Source organism: Salvia hispanica, chromosome 3 (assembly GCF_029641045.1).
Source record: "Salvia hispanica isolate PSC_SH4W2 chromosome 3, Shi_PSC_v1, whole genome shotgun sequence".
Taxonomy (NCBI): Eukaryota; Viridiplantae; Streptophyta; class Magnoliopsida; order Lamiales; family Lamiaceae; genus Salvia; species Salvia hispanica.
The window spans coordinates 1,586,227-1,605,065 of NC_142694.1; the positions used below are offsets into that span (position 1 = coordinate 1,586,227).

Below are 18,839 nucleotides of genomic sequence, written 5' to 3' on the forward strand. Positions count from 1 at the left end.
AGGCGTGATGGGCTCTAAAATATATATATATATATTCCAGAAAAGCCCATTTATCAATCGGCCCATTTATCCCTATGCAGTTACAAGTGGGTCCCACTAGCCCGAAGTCAGTTAAACAGTTTTTTTGTTATTTTCGCATGGAGTCAAAAATTAATTAACCCTTTTTTAATCTAATTTTAATTATTTTTATTTAATTTTTATCCGAAAGAACTTGATAAGACGAAAGAACTTGATAAGAGTAGGAGAGAAAACATATACTAGCATTTGCACCTAGAGGTGCCCACGGTTCAGGAACCGGTAGTTACGGTTCGGAACCGCTGGTTCCGGTTTTGGAATTTGTTGTACCGGAACCGAACCGCGGGGGTGTTTCGCGGTTACGGTTCTGGTTCCAAAACCGTCGGTTTCGGTTCCGAACCGACGGTTTGCTGGCGCTTTTTTTATGGTTTTTCACGGTTTCGAACAATCGGTTTTTTGCGGTTCCGGCTTGGTTTCACGGTTTTTCGGTGGTTCCGGCACGGTTTCGGTTCGAAATTTTTTGGACCTGAACCGAACCACAGTTCAAAAATCGACGATTTCGGTTGGAATAAATTCTCACGGTTTCGGTTCAGAACCATAACCGGCGGTTACGGTTTCGGTTTTAACCGCCGGTCGGTAAACCTTGGGCAGGTTTGCACCTCACGCTGTTCTAATTGTACCTTCAAAACATAAAACGTTATTATCGGATTTTTAAATTTTATTTATTTTTTAGTTTATTTTATTTTAAGGATAACAAACTGTATTAATTAATCGTATAACACCTGAAGCAATCAGTTGAAACCGTTAAAATTTGGATTTTGGAATAATTAATTTTTTTATTTTAAGCGGAAGATATAATGCTTAGATAGCGTTTGCACCTGAGGCTGTAATGCTTGTACCTCCAAAATCCTAATTGCATCAAAAAATGGCGGTTTTCTGAAATCTTGCTCAGTCGCCCATGCTCAATGGGGTCTCAAGCAGTTCAATTTTTCTGCGAATTCAGAAGTCCAGCTTGTCATAATCACTTCCGCAGATTCATAGACGACGGCGGCCGAACCAATTACAAGGCGTGTCGGTGGCGGTTTTTTACCGGTGGCCGGAGGTGGAATTGGGAGGGGAATTCGAGACCTAACCGACGGTCCAGATTCAGCGATGCTTATTCAGCAGACGAGTTCGATGAGGAGGATGTGTTGGAGTTCAGGAACGCCGTGAAGCAGAGGGTTTGGTGGTCCGATGATGAGGAGGAGGAGGAAGATGGTTTTGGGATTCTCGAAGCTTCGATTGGATTCGATTGGGTGTTTAAGGTAGTGTATTAGGTCAATTTATCGCTTGCTTTTAAATTGTATATTAATGTAGAATCATGACAATTTTCCTCCATAAATTTACAATTTTTATTGATTCCTGCAGATTTAGAAGTTAATTGAAGTTATTTTCGTTTTCTTTAAATTGAGTTTGTGATGTTTTAATGGTAAATTCAGTAGTTGAGAGTAGCATAGTTGCTGAAATTTTCTCAATTTTGTTGCTGCATTGTATTTGGTGAAAGAATCTGTGAATTTTTTAGAATAGCCTTGACGACGATGAATTGATCTCAGTTTGCAGCTTAGAGTTGATTATTGGCTAGTATTTGTTTGATTATGCAAAACTGGAGTTTAAAGTTATGTGTTTCATGTTTTTCATTGAGTCTTCTTTGTTGAAAATGAGGCTTTGAGAAATAGGTTTCTCACATTTCCTTGAACATCTGGTTCTTGTTTATGTATGTAAAGGTCACTGTATCAGCATTAGATTAACTGTTTTTTAGTGTTTGATGCATGAAAGCAAGGATCATGTGTAGTGGATAACTTTGTTGGTGCGTACATTAGTTCGAATAGTTTGTCTCACACTTCAATGAGATGATGGAGTTCAGTTATAGTGCAGATACTTCGAGCCTTTGGATGGATGGTTCCAGCAGTTGTGATCTACTTTTTTATGGGCAGGGGCCCTGATTCTATCCTCATGGCAGTTGCTCTTCCCCTTGCTCAGTCAGCGTTTTATCTAGTTGCGGACATGGTGTGGGGGAGGGCCGATGAAACCCCTAGACGGAAGTCTAAGAGGAAGAAGAGGCCATTCACTGGTAGTTCTAGAGCAAGAAAAGAAAAGGGAGGCCAGACCCGGAATAGGAAGGAAGCTGGGAATTACAAGTCATGGTTCGAAGGCAATAATAACAATGCAAATGAGAGCAGGAATCGTCAAGATTTTGGAGGGTGGGATGAGCTAGATAATCCAGTGAGAGCGGAGAAGGATCCTCGTGTGGCGCCTATTAAGAAGGAAGAGGAACCAGGAGCGAACGAGTGATTTAAGATAACTAGGAGAACAAAGGGTAAAAGTCCATTGCTCGTGAGACTCTTGATTTCAATGTTCCATTTTTGGGATTTTGGACCAAGTTATTCCGATCTCGAGATTGCATGCAAAATTGTCCCCAATTTTTGATAAATCAGCCTTCAATTGCTAAGCTCGCTTGACTTCTATACCGGTAAGGATCCAGAACAAGGGCAGGCATGGTGAATCGACACTGCTCTTTAAGGTTCCGTTTCTTTGGCTTCAGTTCTCCCATTTCAGGCATGGATTATATTATGAGCCTTTGTTAAGGTTTCGATTGTTGTCATTCGTTGTGCCACTATTATTGTTCGTTGTCTATTCAAGAACCGTTCTCTGTATACGTTATTTTCTGTTAAGGACGAATGAGGTTGAATATATACCATCTTATAGAATGTGAAACATTCATTGTCTTGACATAGGACTCTGTTACACAATGAAGCTTATCTAGATGGAATCAAAACACAGCAAAAACATCAAATTATAGGCATATACTACCTAAAAACACTGTTACCATTAACCACTAGTCCTTGTTTACTTGTTTGACATCCTAATGCGTTTTGAAACACATTGGTTCCTGTTGTGGTAGATGCTGAATTCTTGAACATGCCTGGACCGGACCTATGCACCCTGCTGTCGACGCTCCCCTGTCGGAGTTTCCCCCGGTTCGATCCTTGTCATCTTGAAGTGTGGCAGAGTTTTTTCATCTTCCTGGTCATGGTAGATGTAGGCTAAGCCACCATGCCTGGTGACATCCATTCCGGCCATTTCATCATCGGACGAAATCCTCAGCAACCTCAGCTTGTGGAGCACCAAAAACAGTGGTGCCATTGTCACCGTGACCCACAAGATAATCACCAGAATTTGGACGATCTGGGCGCCCAAGAGCCTCCCGCCACCGCCCATGAGCAGCCCGTACGGCCTATCTGGTTTCCCTGGGTAAACCTCGTTTACAAAAGCTTTCTTGGCGAATAGCCCAGTGAATAGCAAGCCCCACGCGCCACAGCCACCGTGCAGCTGCGCCGCCTCCAATGGGTCATCATACTTTACCTTCTCGGCCAGCTTGTTGAACCCTATCAACACCCAAGATGCCACGAAGCCGCATATAATTGCAGCCCATGGCTCAACCACAGAGCACCCTGAGGTGATTGCGGCAAACCCTCCCAACAAGCCGTTGCACACATCAATAACATTCCAATGCCCAACCAAGAGCCTCTTCCCGAACAGGGTGGTTAGGGCAGCCGTGCTTCCAGCTAATGTAGTCGTGACAGCAGTTCTCCCCACCGCGCTCCACTGGCCGTAGTAGGCCCCCCTAGTGTCGTATGACTTAGCTATGGCCAGAAACGAACCGGGGTTGAAACCATACCACCCGAACCATAGAAGGAAGGTGCCTAGCACCACTAGCGATGCACTGTGGCCGCGCAGGGCGACAGACCGGCCACTGTGGTCGAACCGGCCGATCCTCGGTCCCTCAATTAGCGCTCCCCATAAACCAGCAATGCCACCGACCATGTGGACGACACCCGAGCCAGCAAAGTCGATGGCTCCCGAGCCAAAGAGAAAGTTCCCGTCGGCCTTCGCTGCGCCAGCCCAACCGTCGCCCGACCAGACCCAATGTGAGACCACCGGATACACGAACCCAGTGAGGAATGAGGAGTATATCAAATATGCCACAAATTGAGTTCTTTCTGCAATCGAACCGCTAGTAATGCCTGATCACAATATACAACGTCATAATATTATTATTGGACAAATATACCCTTTACTATATACCAAAATGACATATACATAATACACTAAACAAAACTGTTAAAAAAATATTGTGCTGAATCTATTATTAATGTCAGAATAAAACCCATTATTTCTCTTCCCTTTGTTTTTGGTTTCATATCCAATTTTCCTATATGTATTAACCCTGCAACCGTTGACATTCTGCATTAACACCATCAATCAATGCCACATTATTTTCCAATGACTTTTTCCCTTTAATTCCATTAAAGTCATAGATTTTTACGTTTCACAGAATATATCATACTAATTATTTACAAGAAAATTAGTGATGAAAATCTTAATCACCTGCAGCAGCAATGGCGAAAGCCCATTGATACAAGAAGAAGCTATAATCCCCGGCGGGAGAGGGGAAATCTCTGAGGCCGAAGAAGTGTTTTCCGATGAAGCCGTTCGAGGGGCCACCGAAGGCGAAGGCGTAGCCGAAGAGGTAGTAGCTGAGGCCGCCGGCCGCGGCGTCTAGAACGTTCGTGAGCATGATGTTCATGGTGTTCTTGGCGCGGACCGATCCCGCGCAGAGCATGGCGAAGCCGAGCTGCATGGCGAAGACCAAGTAGGCCGAGAAGAGGAGGTATGTGTTGTCGATGGCGAACTTGGCCCCGTCGAGGCGGGCGGAGACCTCGTCGAAGCGGGTGCAGAGGAAGGCGGCCGCGGCGGTGGCGTTGGCCGCGGAGCCGCCGAGGAGGGGGAGGAGGTCGGCTGCTGAGCAGCTTATGGAATCAGCCATGGACAAAAAAAAAAAGATTTGGGGATGAGAATGAATTATTAGAGGAGAATTGATATTTATAGAGATTTTGTGGGAGACTTAGGGTATTTTGGACATTTATATGTGTTAATTATAGTACATATTTCGCAATTAATTTGGTTCTAATTATATTGTGTTCATTATCATGTAAAGCTGTATTGAGTAAATTCATGTTTTTATTCAATGTATGCAAATTAGGTTATATAGTATGAAAATATATTTCGCAGTTAATTTGGTTCCACATATATCCTGATTTTCAATTAGTGCAAGTTATATAAATCTGAATTATTTTTGTCAGTTTAATATTTTTTTTTGGGTTGGAAAAATATAATTACCTAATTTTAAATTCATTTTTATAAAGTCATAGTAATATATACTAGAAAATTGGTGATATTTCATAAATACAATATTTATGAAATTGGTGATACAATGATTTGTGAAGTCATAATATATTTCCCTAATTTCAAATAAAATTGATGATATATCGAAGGCACAATTAATGATATGGCACATAAATTATGAAGTCACAATATAGATTTTAGTTGTGAGGGGTATCATCATATTCTAATATTAGTCTAAAAATATCAACAGAAGCTTGACAAGTCATGGTGGAGTTCTAAAAATATGAGATTCTTTTCACATTTTGTATGATTCCTGTAAAAAGTAGGAGTAATAAATTTTGGATTCAATACATTTGAATCTTGAATCTTGCTGTTGACCTTTTGAATGTCATTAATTATTGGGTTGAAAATAGCAATAAAGCGTTATAAACAATTTGCCTAATATAATATAGGCCAGCAATGAATTAATTGAGATAGGTATCATGAACTGGATCTCTATCTGTCAAAAGGTCAGATATTTCATAGAGCTTTAGATAATTACCAATTGGTCAAATTAATAGTAGTACTACTTTTTGTATAGAATGATTTAATCAGTTTGATTAAATAAGATAAATTTGATGTCCACATCATCATTACATAGAGATTATTAAATAATGAAAGAAGTTCTTTTGACCTCGATGCAAATTATATCTAATTTAGTCTCCTACCTTTTGCACGAATATGTAGTTGAGATTTGATCCTATCATAAATATTGAAAAGCTTATGTGATTAGCTTTTTTTAATGTGTAGAATCAGTTTTACGAAGACAACTGAGTAATTAGTAATTGAGTGCGTTTGCAAAGCGGAGTGTTGATTCCTTTCTAGTCAATTTTTGGTATGAGTTTGTGTGTTAATAAAGTGATTAAAGCCTATACTCAAAATTTATAGGATCGAATTACTATACTCAATGTTTATGTGTGTTGATTCTATAGGTATAAATTATAGGGCTTATAATTTTTGACACAATACGATAACACGATATGAATCGGTACAAAATTAATGGGTTTGGGTCAGAGCTTATTGGGTTCATGTCCTTATCGAGTCGACCTGTTAAGGACACGAAAATTTCGTGTTGGGTTCGTGTTATCTGTTAACAATACGTGTTCGTGTTATCCGTTAATAAATAATATTTTAATATTATTAAATCTTATCATTTTCATTTTTCAATACTCCTACTTATTAAATTGACTCTCATAGTCTCATTCGCTTATAGCTCATTTAAATCATTTAAATATATAATCAATTTCCAATACGTGTTGTTATCGTGTCGTGTTGACCCGAAGTGGTTCGTGTCTTTAATGGGTTCGTGTCGTGTTCGTGTCGTGTCCGTGTCTTAAGGTAGCGGGTCGTGTTGGTGTTTGAGGTTTTCTTAACGATTCGTGTTCGTGCTTGTTGTTATCGTGTTCGTGTCGTCACGATAACGACGCGATAACGACCCGACACGCACGATTTGCCACCCCTAATAAATTATACTAATTACTTACATATAATAATAATTTATACATATAAAATCTAACAGCAATATTGATATTTTGTATTTTCTAATATGTTGACCGAACCAATCTCCATTATTGTGAGAATCTGTGGAAACCGTAGGCGTTTGGACTTTGGAGTTTGGAGGGTAAAATTGAATTTAATACTAAATCATAGTGAATGAATTTTATAATTCAAGAGGCTAAAAATGTGATCAGAAGGGTGACCTCTCATTGAGAATAATTGGTTATCAAATTAATTACATAAGAAAATATCAACTATATAGAAAAGTCAGATCTAAACAGCATATTATAAAGTTAAAAGAAGTAAATAGCTGAAAACGTTGATGTCTGCATATACTATGACAGCACAATTTGTGGCTACTTTTCAAACAAGACGAATCTCGATGAATTTTAAGACAAAATTATAAGCAAAGAAATCCAAATTATTGATAATTTAGCTATAAGTAGTGGGTGAACTAACATCAAACGTGATGTCACTATACATGTTTGTCTCATTTGGCTTCTTCTTACTTAATTTCGAATATATTGAATTATTGATTACTTTATTTTGTTACACGCGATACCTATCAATGAATCTTATATATAAAATAATCATCGATGACTATGTAAAATCTTGTTAGTTCATAAAATATCTCAATTCAATTTCCTCTTTTAGCTAAAATAATATTTTTAATTCCTCTTATTTTATTCTGGAGTAGTATTTTATTTTTTCCCATTAACATATACTCCCTCCGTCATGAAAATTTGTCACATATTTTCTTTTTCGTCCGACCCTAAAAATTTGTCACATTTCAATTTTATCATTTTTTGCATTGGATCTCATATTCCACTAACTCATTCACACTCACATTTTATTTTAAAACTAATATATAAAAACAGGACCCACATGCCACTAATTTTTTCAACTCACTTTCTATTACATTACATTTCTTAAATTCCGTGTCGGGTCAAATGGTGCCAAACTTTAAGGGAGGAGGGAGTATTATTATATCTACACTTATTCATTCAAATCAATTTCTTAAATTCCACGTCAAAAATAAAAACTAAAAGTAGCCTGCATTGGATGAGAAAAACACTCATTTAACCAAAAATCCACTCAAACATATGACTACAAACAAAAAGGAGTAACAACACTTGATAAGATGAAAATATGAGAAAACTTCATCTTTTATAATAGAGACTAGACAAAAGATCAAATTACATCACAACTGTCAGCAAAAGAAGCAATACAATTCAAAGAGCATACAATTTCACTTATCCTTCGACTTCAATTGTCCTGCAAGTAGGACTAGCCCGACAGACGCGAACGCAGATAAGAACGTTGATGAGTAGAAGATCGACAGCAGCGTCAATCGAAGCGACTGCATTTCACATCATTTCTCCATTCAGCAAAGACCGTATGATGAAAACGAAATGTACAAAAAATGAGTTTACTTTAGGCACCTTAGCAAGGAGCAATGCGTTGTCATTTGCATACTCCAACGAGCTCTCTGGTATGCGTTGGATGCCTTGACTCACTTGCCAAGTGAGAATCCTGCAAGCGGATTTTCAAAAAGAAGGCGTGAGTTTCTCAAACTTTGCTCGAGAATTGAGAATCTCACAGCTCAGGCGGAGTGTACCCGAAGAAGAAGGCAATGACAGCACCAGTATACGCCTTTTCTGGAGTCAATTCGACCTGGAGCTCGCCAAACTGCAGAGAGGCAGGAGTATGGCCACATCATTTCCACAATATAGTGATTATAGAACATGATTTAGTTCAATTGCAAGACGATATACCTTTAGAACCCTAGTTTCCTGTTTTGGTTCTTCATCAGCTACCTCGGAAACTGGAATTTCGGACAATGCCTTTCCTGCTCTGTTCATGACTTTGGCAATCTATGCTGATTAAGAATGATCAACAGTAAATTGAGGTGCAGAAAATGCTTATGGTGAACGTAATCCGAAACCAGAAACCGAAAAAAAAAAGCAACAAGAAACTCAAGGGTGAAACAAATGTACTTTCACGACTTCATTTAAGACAATATTCTATCCATACCATTTGAGGTTCACCTTGACCATACTGGCCCATCGCCTGGAACCTTCTAGAAGCCGAAACCAGGCGCTTGCCAAGTGCTAACTAGCAGTAAGACCGAAATCAGTAAGCACTAATACAGACGTTTTCACGAACACGAAAAACACCACAGAGAGCGGTATCACCGCAGACTTGCCTGACTTGTTATTACTGGTCAGAGAGCCCACTAGCTGGGGGAGCTTGCTCACCAAAGCTGCTGAAACTGACGTCTCTGCATTTTCCCACGCTCGACTTATATTTAACAAAGTCTCTCCAGCCTCTTCACCACACTGACATACAAATGCAAGCAGACAATTCATCATCAACACATCAATCACTTCAAAATCTCTAATGCATTTCAAATTTCAATCAATAACACAAACTGACCTCATCTTTGACAGTGCCGTTTGAGAGATCAAAGGCCGCATCATTCAGCTTCAACATTTTAAAGCGAAAAGTTAATTTCTCTACAAAAGTGAAGAAATAGAGAAAACGAAAAAACAACAGCATGAAAATCAGGAATTGGTTTAGTCGCGTTCGAGCAAAGTTCAACCATCAATGCTTAAGATGTAAACCTAACTCATCTCCACAGCACAGCTGCAAAATTCAGAGCCATACCGAATGCGACACAGCTATCCGCAGACGCTATTTATCACCTAAAGCTAGTATTTGTGCTTCAAATTACAAATTCTCATCCTACTAATGCAAAGTTATGACCATTATTCAGCTACATTACACAATGCATAAATCCATGGTTGCATTTCAGAATTTTTACATAAAATTGCAGGCACAGCTTATCTATTCTATCTTCTACAGTTATGCAAAAGGTACAAACATCCATGCACAGTGTACACATTTCACAAAAACATAAACTCTAAAAACTCGAGATTGAAAAATTCGAACTCTAAAACAAGCACACGTCTCCAATTAGTAAGCTTACATCCAGACGGAGATCATTCGGTAACTGCTTAAAATAGTCCGCGGGAAGAACAAAACAATCCTGCGAAAAAAAACAGAAAAGTAAATCTCCGATTTAGTTAATTGCATAAATCACAATACAATTGGCCATACCGCGAGCTCCTGGAGAAGAATTTGCAGGTCACGGTCAATGGATTTGGAAGAATCCGATGATTCTGCGAGAGCAAATGATATTGTTCGAAGCGATTTCGACTTTAGGGGTCTCTGATTCGGGAAGGAGGGGATATGGAGGGGAGTTTGGGGGAAAAAGTGGGAATGAGAGGGAGAGAATTTGGAGGGAGGAAGAAGATTGAGAGCTGAGAGTGAAGTAGTAGCCATTTTTTGGTTTCTAAGCAGTTTTTTTCTGTTAGATTTATTTCAATATTTATTTTTATTTTTATGGTTTTGGATTTGACATGTGGACTGAATATGGACAAATTATCCAATATTTTGGATCATGTAATTATAATAACGATAATTATGTAATCTGTAAATGAATAAAAATGTTGATTTTCTCCTAAATCTCTAGATATTTAATTTACATAAATTTATCTTTTCTATTAGGAACAGTTAAATATGCACTCCCTCCGTTCCGCGGTAGTAGAGGCGTTTCTTTTCGGCACGGGATTTAAGAAAAATTGTGTTAAATGGGTTAAATAAAGGAAGAATAAAGTAAAAAGTGAAAAAAGTAAAGAAGTGAAGAAAGAATAAATTAAGAGAGAGTAAAGTAAGAGATAAGAAATGTGTTAACTTTTGCTATAAAAGGAAATGACTCAACTACTATGTAACGTACCGAAATGGAAAAATGACTCAACTACCGCGGAACAGAGGGAGTATTACTCTATTAATTTACTTGAAATTAATAAATATTCTCAATTTGGTTTTAAATGTAAAGAATGAGTAATTCATATGTCCAATTATTTATATGAACATTTATCATCAAACTTAAAAAAAATATTGGAAAAAATATATCACCATTTAATCTTTTCGGAAAAAGGAATAACTAAACACTAAACTGGAAAGTTTTAAGTTTTAACATCATTTTTTCTGAAAGTACTATGTAATGGTACACTTCTCAAAAGCAAGCCTCTAAACTAAAAGTATTACAGATAAAGAGCACAATGCAGTTTCAAGCTACTTCAGACGGCGTCGATCTTTGCTACTTTTCTCTGCTCAGTTTGGCCTGTTAGAGGGCACTGCATCTCAGTCCAGCTTATAGGAACCATCGTTGCACCTGCACGAGTTTAGAATGTATCGTTTAAGGAGCATGAGAGTATGTAAATCATGCCCACGAAAGGAAGATTTGAACTGAATGGAAAATCAAGAACAAGGTATTAGAATTGTTTCAGTCTATGCATTCCTTAGCGAGGCTATAATTACTAGTGGACAAGTTTAAACAGATAGACAGGTAGAGAAGTTCATACCAGCAGCGCTTTCGGCTGAAACAACACCGAGTTCATTCTTTGCAGTTGACAAATAATAAGCTCGAGCATCACCAAGAGACAGCTTTTAAAGGGAGAAACATTAAGGATAGCAATGGCATTGAATAATAAAATCAGTGTATCAACTCGCATAGGCAAAATGAATCCAAACCATTTCAACGATTTGAATAGAGAAACCATTTTCAAAATTGATGTGAAAATGGTATGAAGGATACAACTAAAGCTTTAACTATGTCGCCAGGACGGAAAGAGGAGTGCATTTCTACTTTGTCAATCTCCGTTGCCCTGACATCTTGCTGCCTGTCGTATGTGCACATTCCAAGACAAGGTAGTCATCACCCATTAGGTTCCAGAAAGAAAAATGGTACTCAAAGTAAAAGTAACACCGATAAATGGAAAAGTGAAAGTCGCACCTAAGATATCATGCCACTATCATCTAGTTATATTCGATGAGATAATAAGCATTAACTATGGTCTGAACTCTCAATCGCTAGTAGTCTCAAGAAAAGCCAACAATGCCTAAAAGAGTAAGAGTTACTTCACATACCTAATGATGCCTGTAAATTTTTCTTTAACGGACTTGGGACCTACACAAACAATATCCGCAGAAGCCATTTTAGCCATCACCTTTGTAACCTGTCACAAGAACAAGTAAAATATGGCAAAGTATAAGCATAATCAGAATAGTCTCAAGTTTACCTCAATTCGCAATCAGCAAACCTCTGATTACTACGATCACTTTCTAAAACCAACAACTCCTAGAATACATATAGAGTATACTCTTGCTATCTCATAAAATTGCCATCAAAATCTCCTATATATTCCCCTTAAAAGACTCAAATTATAAAAAAATACAAGCTACTTGTGCCTAGGCTTAATTTAGCTTATATATGAATTAACATTAAGAACTAAAATTCATTAGATAGAGCAATAAATGAACCAAGCTGCTCCAATATTCAATATGCATATACTAATATTTATAAAAGAAAATTACTCAATTATAAGTAAGCTTAATGTGAGCTAAATTATGCCCTAACTCAGCTCATCACCAAACCAAAATCAACTCCATTTCCACAAGCAAAGCAAAATTAGCAGATTGAAAAACCTTACTCTTGCAGTAACAACAACACCGGGCTCCGGCACCGGACCGTGCGACTTGTGCCCCTTCACCTCCACCGTCGCCCTCTAAAAACAACAATCCACACATAAATTCCCAAAAAAGCCAAAAAATTACAAAATAAATTGAATATTCAATCCAGCTCAAAATCAGCAGTGTTTCAGGAATTGGAATTACCTGGTCGTCGGAGTCGATTGGGGCAGGAGTGATGGAGCGGAATCCAGTGAGCGAGGCGTATATGGTTTTATCGTGGGAGGAGAAGTAAGCGCCGTAGCCAGGCTTCAGCTCCAGAGCTTTTCCAAGTACATCACCAGGCGTCACGAAATTCTCCTCTTCTCTCTCCTTCATTGCAATACTTTTCCAAGTTAGAGAGAGAGAGAATTCCTTTTTGCAGGTGGCGGTGGCGCAAACGGAGAGAAGCAGCAGATTTGCCGCTCTTTGTTTCTGTATTTGTTTTTTTTTTTTATTTGGGCCCTTTTTAAGGGTTTGATAGAAATTTATTTGCTGAGAAATTGGGCCAGATTTTTTAACTGGCCCACATAGATTCTATAGCCCATTTGTTTAGAATATTGATTCATAGGTGCCCACGGTTCAAGAACCGGCGGTTACAGTTCGGAACCGCCGGTTCCAGTTTTGGAAATTGTTGAGCTGGAACCGAACTGCAAGGGTGTTTCGCGGTTACGGTTCCAAAACTGCCGGTTTCGGTTCCGAACCGGTGGTTTTTCGACGGTTTTCACAGTTTTTCATGGTTACGAACCGCCCGGTTTTCCGGCGATTTTCAAGGTTCCGATTTGGAACCGCTCGGAACCGGCGGTTCCGGCACGATTTCTGTTCGAAAATTTTTAAACTTGAATCGAACTACGGTTAAAAAATCAACGGTTTCGGTTCGAATAAATTCTCACAGTTTCGGTTCGGAACCATAATCGGCGGTTACGGTTTCGATTTTAACCACCGATTGTAAACCATGGACAGGTCTATATATACCCTTTATTTAGTTGCTCGAGATTAACTTGTTCATAAATAGTCCGGAGATAGATCTTAGTAACAAGGTACTAATATAAAATAGTAAAAAACTCAATCTTTCCCACAGTTGAATCTGTCCGAAAGTAGAATAACACAAGTTAATTAAGATAATTAAAGCCACACTTTATACTATTAATAATTACCTTTTTCCAAATTAAATATAGCTATTTCCTTACCTGTTTTATGCTTACATAACACATTTCTTCCTACCAACACGTACAAAACTAGAGAAACAAAACGAGCAAAAACATGGTTGGAAATAGCACCAATTCTACAATTTTAAGTAAACTACACAAAGAATTTGGACTTGGGCCGGCCCGCCCTACTATTACGGGCACTCCGGGCTTTTCCCGGGTCCTCCATAGTAAAAATGTGTGCCCCACTCATTGTTGTAGGCACTCTTGATGTTGTAACAATTCGTATTCTCGGCCAATGTTGATATATCCCGGGCCGAGCTAAGACTGTTGTCCGAGTCGACGATCTCTAGGTTTCGAAAATAGCTTGCCTTGCCAAAGCCCGCTTCGGCATAATGGCCCGAGCCCATTTGGGTTGAGGTGTGCTGATCATTGGGCCTGGAATTAACAACCTCGCCTCCCCATTCGACCATCGTGGCCCGGTCCGTTAAATGGGTGAATAGCTCGTTGGGCCAATAGCCCACTAATGTGCTATCACCAAAGCTCATCCACCAATTTCCCAATTTAGGGTCCTATTTTTATGTTAGGTTAAAATTGTGTTTTTTTGAAATTTAATTTGAAACTTTGATGAGTGAATCTAACCTTCCATATGAGAATGGTGACGTCGAATTGATTTCCGCCGGTGGATGACACCGGTGAGATGGCGGCTCCGATGGCAATCCGGCTATTAGTTTGTATGAATCCGGAGCATAGGAGATTGTAACACCCCGTTGCTTGATATGAGTCGCTCTGAAAAGTTATTATAAGGAAAAAAATAAGAAAAGGTTATTATATTTATTTGAAGTTATGGAGAGAATTATGAGTCAGTCATCTTTGATCTGAATTAATTTACTATAAAATTTATTACATTAATAATAAATTAATAGGAGCCCATAATGGCTAATTAATGCATTTTTCCTAATTTATGTAGACTATACATGCATGCGATGACAAGGTTAAATGAAATAGACCATTTTGGCCCTGCATATTTAATAAGGAGATGAACAATTCATCAATGCTTGCAGAAGATGGGTAAAGTAAAATAAATGCACTCCCAATTATTGCAAAATCTCATTTCCAACAGATTCCAACCCATTGACTTCAAGAATTCACTGAATTTCTCACCAAAAAAATATTCCAAATTATTGTTTCTTAATAATATAAGTGGACCAAAAAACATAACAATCACATTGATGCAGGAGGGTGAAATGTCACTTTTCATGAGTTAATATTGCTATAAATACATGGTCTCTCTTGACATGTACAAAATTTAAGTTCATGTCTTTGGACCCCTCTTTACAAATCTCAAGCCTTTAATTTGTTGGATATTTCAAGTTAATTTGATTTATTAGTACCTAAAATAAAGAACTCTGATTATTATCCCTTCTTAAATAGTTGGCCTAAGAAATTAGTACAATGAAGACATATTCTCTCCCCATAGTTAACTAAATTTACATGCTACCTTAATCCATAATTAATAAGTCTCATTTTTCTCTTTTGATTCATCAAATAAAAATTAGTTATCTTCTAGTTTCACTATTCTTTAATGAAAATGAAGAGAAATTAGTAACATACCGTCCAATAAGTGAAGAGTCTTGGTCTGCTATCACCATACAACTCCGGACTAACCTGACTAGTACAACCCATCAAAGCTTCAGAATTTCAACCTTTTCACAATTATTCACAAATAATATTATACTCCCTCCGTCCCGCTTTAGCAGTCTCATTAACTTTTCTGCACTCGTTTTGTAAAAATGATAATAAATAGTTAAAGTGGAGAAATAATAAAATAAAAAAGAGAATAATATAGAGAAGAGTCTTATCTACATTATTCTCTTTTTTACTTTATTATTTCTCCACTTTAACTATTTATATCATTTTTATAAAACGAGTGCAGAAAAGTCAATGAGACTGCTAAAGCGGGACAGAGGGAGTAACATCCAACATATAAAAAATAATTCGTCATCTTCATATGTAATCTAGATTAGGAAAGCAAATCATTAATCAATTAACCAAAAGGTCAAAAGGGAGAAAAACAGTCATAACAATTAAATACACATTTTTAAAAAAAAGTCAATGCTCAATCCTACCACAGTACTTTCTACATAAAAAGACAAACATAAGCTTATATACAACAGACAACCAAAAATTATGCTGCAAAATCCTAAAAAATTTCAAATAGTTTGACAAATTTCCCTCTAAATTAAAGATGAGGTGAACATATGATATATCTACATTGCTCAAGTGGCCAATGTATTAACGGATGTAGTTGGATGTTAACGTCAATTCGCTTGCTAAGGTGACATTGATTTATCACGAACCGACAATTATATGAAATCAAAATTAAAGGATGTTAACGTCAATTCGCTTGCTAAAATGACATTGATTTATCACGAACCGACAATTAAATGAAAATATGTGTATTTAAATGCAATTATATATAGTATGTAAAAACAAAACTCGGGATTTGAGATTGACTTTTGAAATTGATTCTTATATTCTACTCTATTGATGAGCAGATCTAATTATACATGAATGAGCCATGTGTGTGCATGTGAATGTGTGAAATGCTACACATCTCTATATGTATATGTATGTATAGAAAAACACAGAGACACGTAGGGGTGTGTGTGTGTGCGCGCGTACCTGCCAGCCGGCTTCAATGCTGTTGAGATCGGAGCCATCAAATGAGCCGGACAGAACCCATAGTTGGGAGAGGCTGAACTCGTTCACCTCTTCTATCGATGGGTCCCACACGTTTATTGTCGCTCTTGCCCCATATACCTCTCCCGATCCCGTTGTGTACGCTATCGCGTGCTTTATTTATTCAATTAATACAAAATTACCATCAATAAATTAAATCACCAAATTTAATTATTTAGTATACTCACATAATTTATTTAGTACTTATAATTAGTTTATAATTAAATCTCTTTTAAATTAACACACACGCATACCTCATGGCCATTGCCACTAACAACATCGGGGGCGTCGGCGCGGCGGCGGGCCGCGATCGCGGCCGCATATCTGGACGATTTCTTGCCGAAATGATAGAGGGATTTAGCCCTCAGGACGTCATGCACCGTGCTCCGCCGTATCGGCACGGTTCCCTTGGGGCAGCGCCGCCCCATTTGATGCCACATTTGCCACACATTTCCGCTGCTGTTTCTCTCTCCTACACCATCGGTTTCCGCCATTTTTATCCCCTTTGGCATTTCCGGTGGTGTTTTCTGAAAAAAATTATTCAGATTCTTGTAACTTTATTTTATTTTAAAAATAAATACATAAAATAAACACTTAGATTAATCCGCCCGGTTCCCACTATTGTTCGTGACTATTGGTATTTATCTATTTTTATCTCTCGTGTTGTTGCCTTTTTCTTACTTAACTTGGTCCGTCTCCACAATGCCATGATTAAATTTTGTCTCGCGATTATACTTCCCACTCTCACTTACATGACTAATTTAATTCAAATACAGTATATTCGAACTGTCATATTATATCTCAGTATTATTTTGCTAGTAAATCGAACATGACCTTAGCGTACGAAAAATAGGCATTACAATGAAAGAGTTTGTTGGGTTATTTCGGATTCTTGCAAGAATATTTGGTTGTACGAAGGGAGAGAGGTGGTTGGTAGTTAAGGAATTTATTGTACCATAAAGAGAAAACCAGTTGGAAATTTTGGTGGTTTTGGCGTTACATTTCCAAAATTTAATAAAATGTGTCCTTTTTCCTAGCTAGAACACGAGAAAAAGAAAATTAATTAATTAATTTACCTGAATTTTGTGATTCTTGAGAAGAGGATGATCCAATGCTGGCTGTTTTCTTTTATGTACACAATCTATCATATCTCCATCTGGGCTCTAAAATCACTCAAATTTGAACATCAAAAAATCAGTGAAGGCTCGTAAAAATCGAATCTTTATTATTTATGCGTTACAAGAAAAATGAACAAATCGAGCTTTGATTTCAACGTATAAAACAAGAAAGATACCTGAATGGTGAGGAGAGGGGGCTTGTTGATGCTGTCCAAATGCCTCTGAATCCTCTCAAGTCTCAAGCTGCTGACTTTTTGTGAGAATTTGGTGTAGTTTAAAGAATTGGCTTCACATAGTGGAGAGAGAAATGCAAGAAACACCACAAGAAGAAGAAAAGAAGATGATGGGATGGGGAAAAACCCTATCTTTCTTGCTCCAACACTTCCCATTTTTCATTCACAGTGATGCAAAATGAAGTGAACCAAATGAAAGAAAACACACACACTAAGAGCTCTCTCTTGAATTGAATTGAATTGAATTGAAGCAATTAAGTTGAGAAGGTGCACACAGTTCCACACACATTCAACACATCTAAATCATGATTGCCTGCAGAAAAGTGTGTGTGCGTGTGTGTATATATATATCAGCATACATGAACTAATTAATTATATCTAACAATGACTGCCCAACTTTCTTATCATTTCCTCACTGGTAAAATTGAATCTTTGTTATCATTTCACACACAATAAATGCAAAAGAGAGAAGAGTAAAAATAATGTTAGTGTAAATCATGAAGACCTACCCTCCTCACCCCTTCTTTATTGCACTCAGCCCACTTGAAATAATAAAGCATGTAATTCTACCTATCTTCCCCTCACCATTTATTTCTCAGGATCTTTAAAAATTTTAAATTTTCAGATTAAATATAGTACTCCTACAATTTTTTTTTTAATTTTATGGTATTGGTATACGAATTTTTTTTATTGGATTTTTGGATTTTATATTTTTTATGTAATTTCAAAGTTATTGGATCGGATCGGATTTCATTGCTTAGATTGCGGAATTTTGGACAATTCAATCTGACTGGGCAAAAATACGATCCGAAATCCAAATGTTCACCGCTAAAGTTATTGCAGTTGGGGAAATTTTGGCCTCCATATGAGCTGTCACAGCTTTAGTAATTAATACTCTAGTACTGATTAATTATTATCAACTACAATTTAGATTTGAGGGAATCATTTTATATTAACTTCAGATTATTGGTTTATCCTCAAGAGTTGTACTAATTGAATATTCAAACTTCAAAGTATGAAAATATAGTAGTACTACATATTAATATTATAACATATGTGGCCCAGTAATCAGAAGAAAATCAAGGCAAAAGATCTTAATGCCAAAGTTTACATATATGTATATGAAAGTAGTTTCTCTTTTTGTTCTTATGCACACGCATATGATGAGAGAGAGGTAATAAATATGGCAAATTCATATTTATCAAAAAGAGTGTAGTAAATGAGCTTGGATTTCCCAAACAAGATTA

The 18,839-nt window shown here is 37.5% G+C and overlaps 5 protein-coding genes across 5 annotated transcripts; 1 reads left to right on the plus strand and 4 right to left on the minus strand.

The window, feature by feature from the left end:
- Window positions 1-913: 913 nt before the first annotated feature.
- On the plus strand, window positions 914-2,784 carry LOC125209173 (uncharacterized). The gene is made up of 2 exons (XM_048108784.2): window positions 914-1,319; window positions 1,930-2,784. Exons 1-2 carry the CDS (start codon window positions 981-983, stop codon window positions 2,344-2,346), a joined length of 756 nt encoding a protein of 251 aa, XP_047964741.2. The 5' UTR covers window positions 914-980; the 3' UTR covers window positions 2,347-2,784.
- On the minus strand, window positions 2,734-4,890 carry LOC148929890 (ammonium transporter 1 member 2-like). Its single transcript, XM_089068607.1, has 2 exons — window positions 4,444-4,890; window positions 2,734-4,079 (listed from the first exon to the last, which is right to left on the minus strand). The coding sequence occupies exons 1-2, from the start codon at window positions 4,880-4,882 to the stop codon at window positions 2,989-2,991; spliced, it is 1,530 nt and encodes a 509-aa protein (XP_088924733.1). The 5' UTR covers window positions 4,883-4,890; the 3' UTR covers window positions 2,734-2,988.
- Window positions 4,891-7,927: 3,037 nt separating this feature from the next.
- Window positions 7,928-10,142, minus strand: LOC125209175 (LOW protein: ammonium transporter 1-like protein). Its single transcript, XM_089068608.1, has 9 exons — window positions 9,898-10,142; window positions 9,767-9,826; window positions 9,214-9,261; window positions 8,984-9,116; window positions 8,812-8,888; window positions 8,553-8,651; window positions 8,396-8,466; window positions 8,220-8,310; window positions 7,928-8,137 (listed from the first exon to the last, which is right to left on the minus strand). The coding sequence occupies exons 1-9, from the start codon at window positions 10,120-10,122 to the stop codon at window positions 8,027-8,029; spliced, it is 915 nt and encodes a 304-aa protein (XP_088924734.1). The 5' UTR covers window positions 10,123-10,142; the 3' UTR covers window positions 7,928-8,026.
- Window positions 10,143-10,760: 618 nt separating this feature from the next.
- LOC125209174 (Nucleic acid-binding, OB-fold-like protein) lies at window positions 10,761-12,775 on the minus strand. Its single transcript, XM_048108786.2, has 6 exons — window positions 12,520-12,775; window positions 12,336-12,410; window positions 11,773-11,861; window positions 11,441-11,525; window positions 11,208-11,289; window positions 10,761-11,017 (listed from the first exon to the last, which is right to left on the minus strand). The coding sequence occupies exons 1-6, from the start codon at window positions 12,688-12,690 to the stop codon at window positions 10,923-10,925; spliced, it is 597 nt and encodes a 198-aa protein (XP_047964743.2). The 5' UTR covers window positions 12,691-12,775; the 3' UTR covers window positions 10,761-10,922.
- A 692-nt stretch (window positions 12,776-13,467) lies between these two features.
- LOC125210750 (protein neprosin-like) lies at window positions 13,468-17,928 on the minus strand. The gene is made up of 7 exons (XM_048110332.2): window positions 17,536-17,928; window positions 17,318-17,404; window positions 16,496-16,768; window positions 16,185-16,355; window positions 15,114-15,167; window positions 14,142-14,288; window positions 13,468-14,071 (listed from the first exon to the last, which is right to left on the minus strand). Exons 1-7 carry the CDS (start codon window positions 17,746-17,748, stop codon window positions 13,694-13,696), a joined length of 1,323 nt encoding a protein of 440 aa, XP_047966289.2. The 5' UTR covers window positions 17,749-17,928; the 3' UTR covers window positions 13,468-13,693.
- Between the last annotated feature and the right edge of the window lie 911 nt (window positions 17,929-18,839).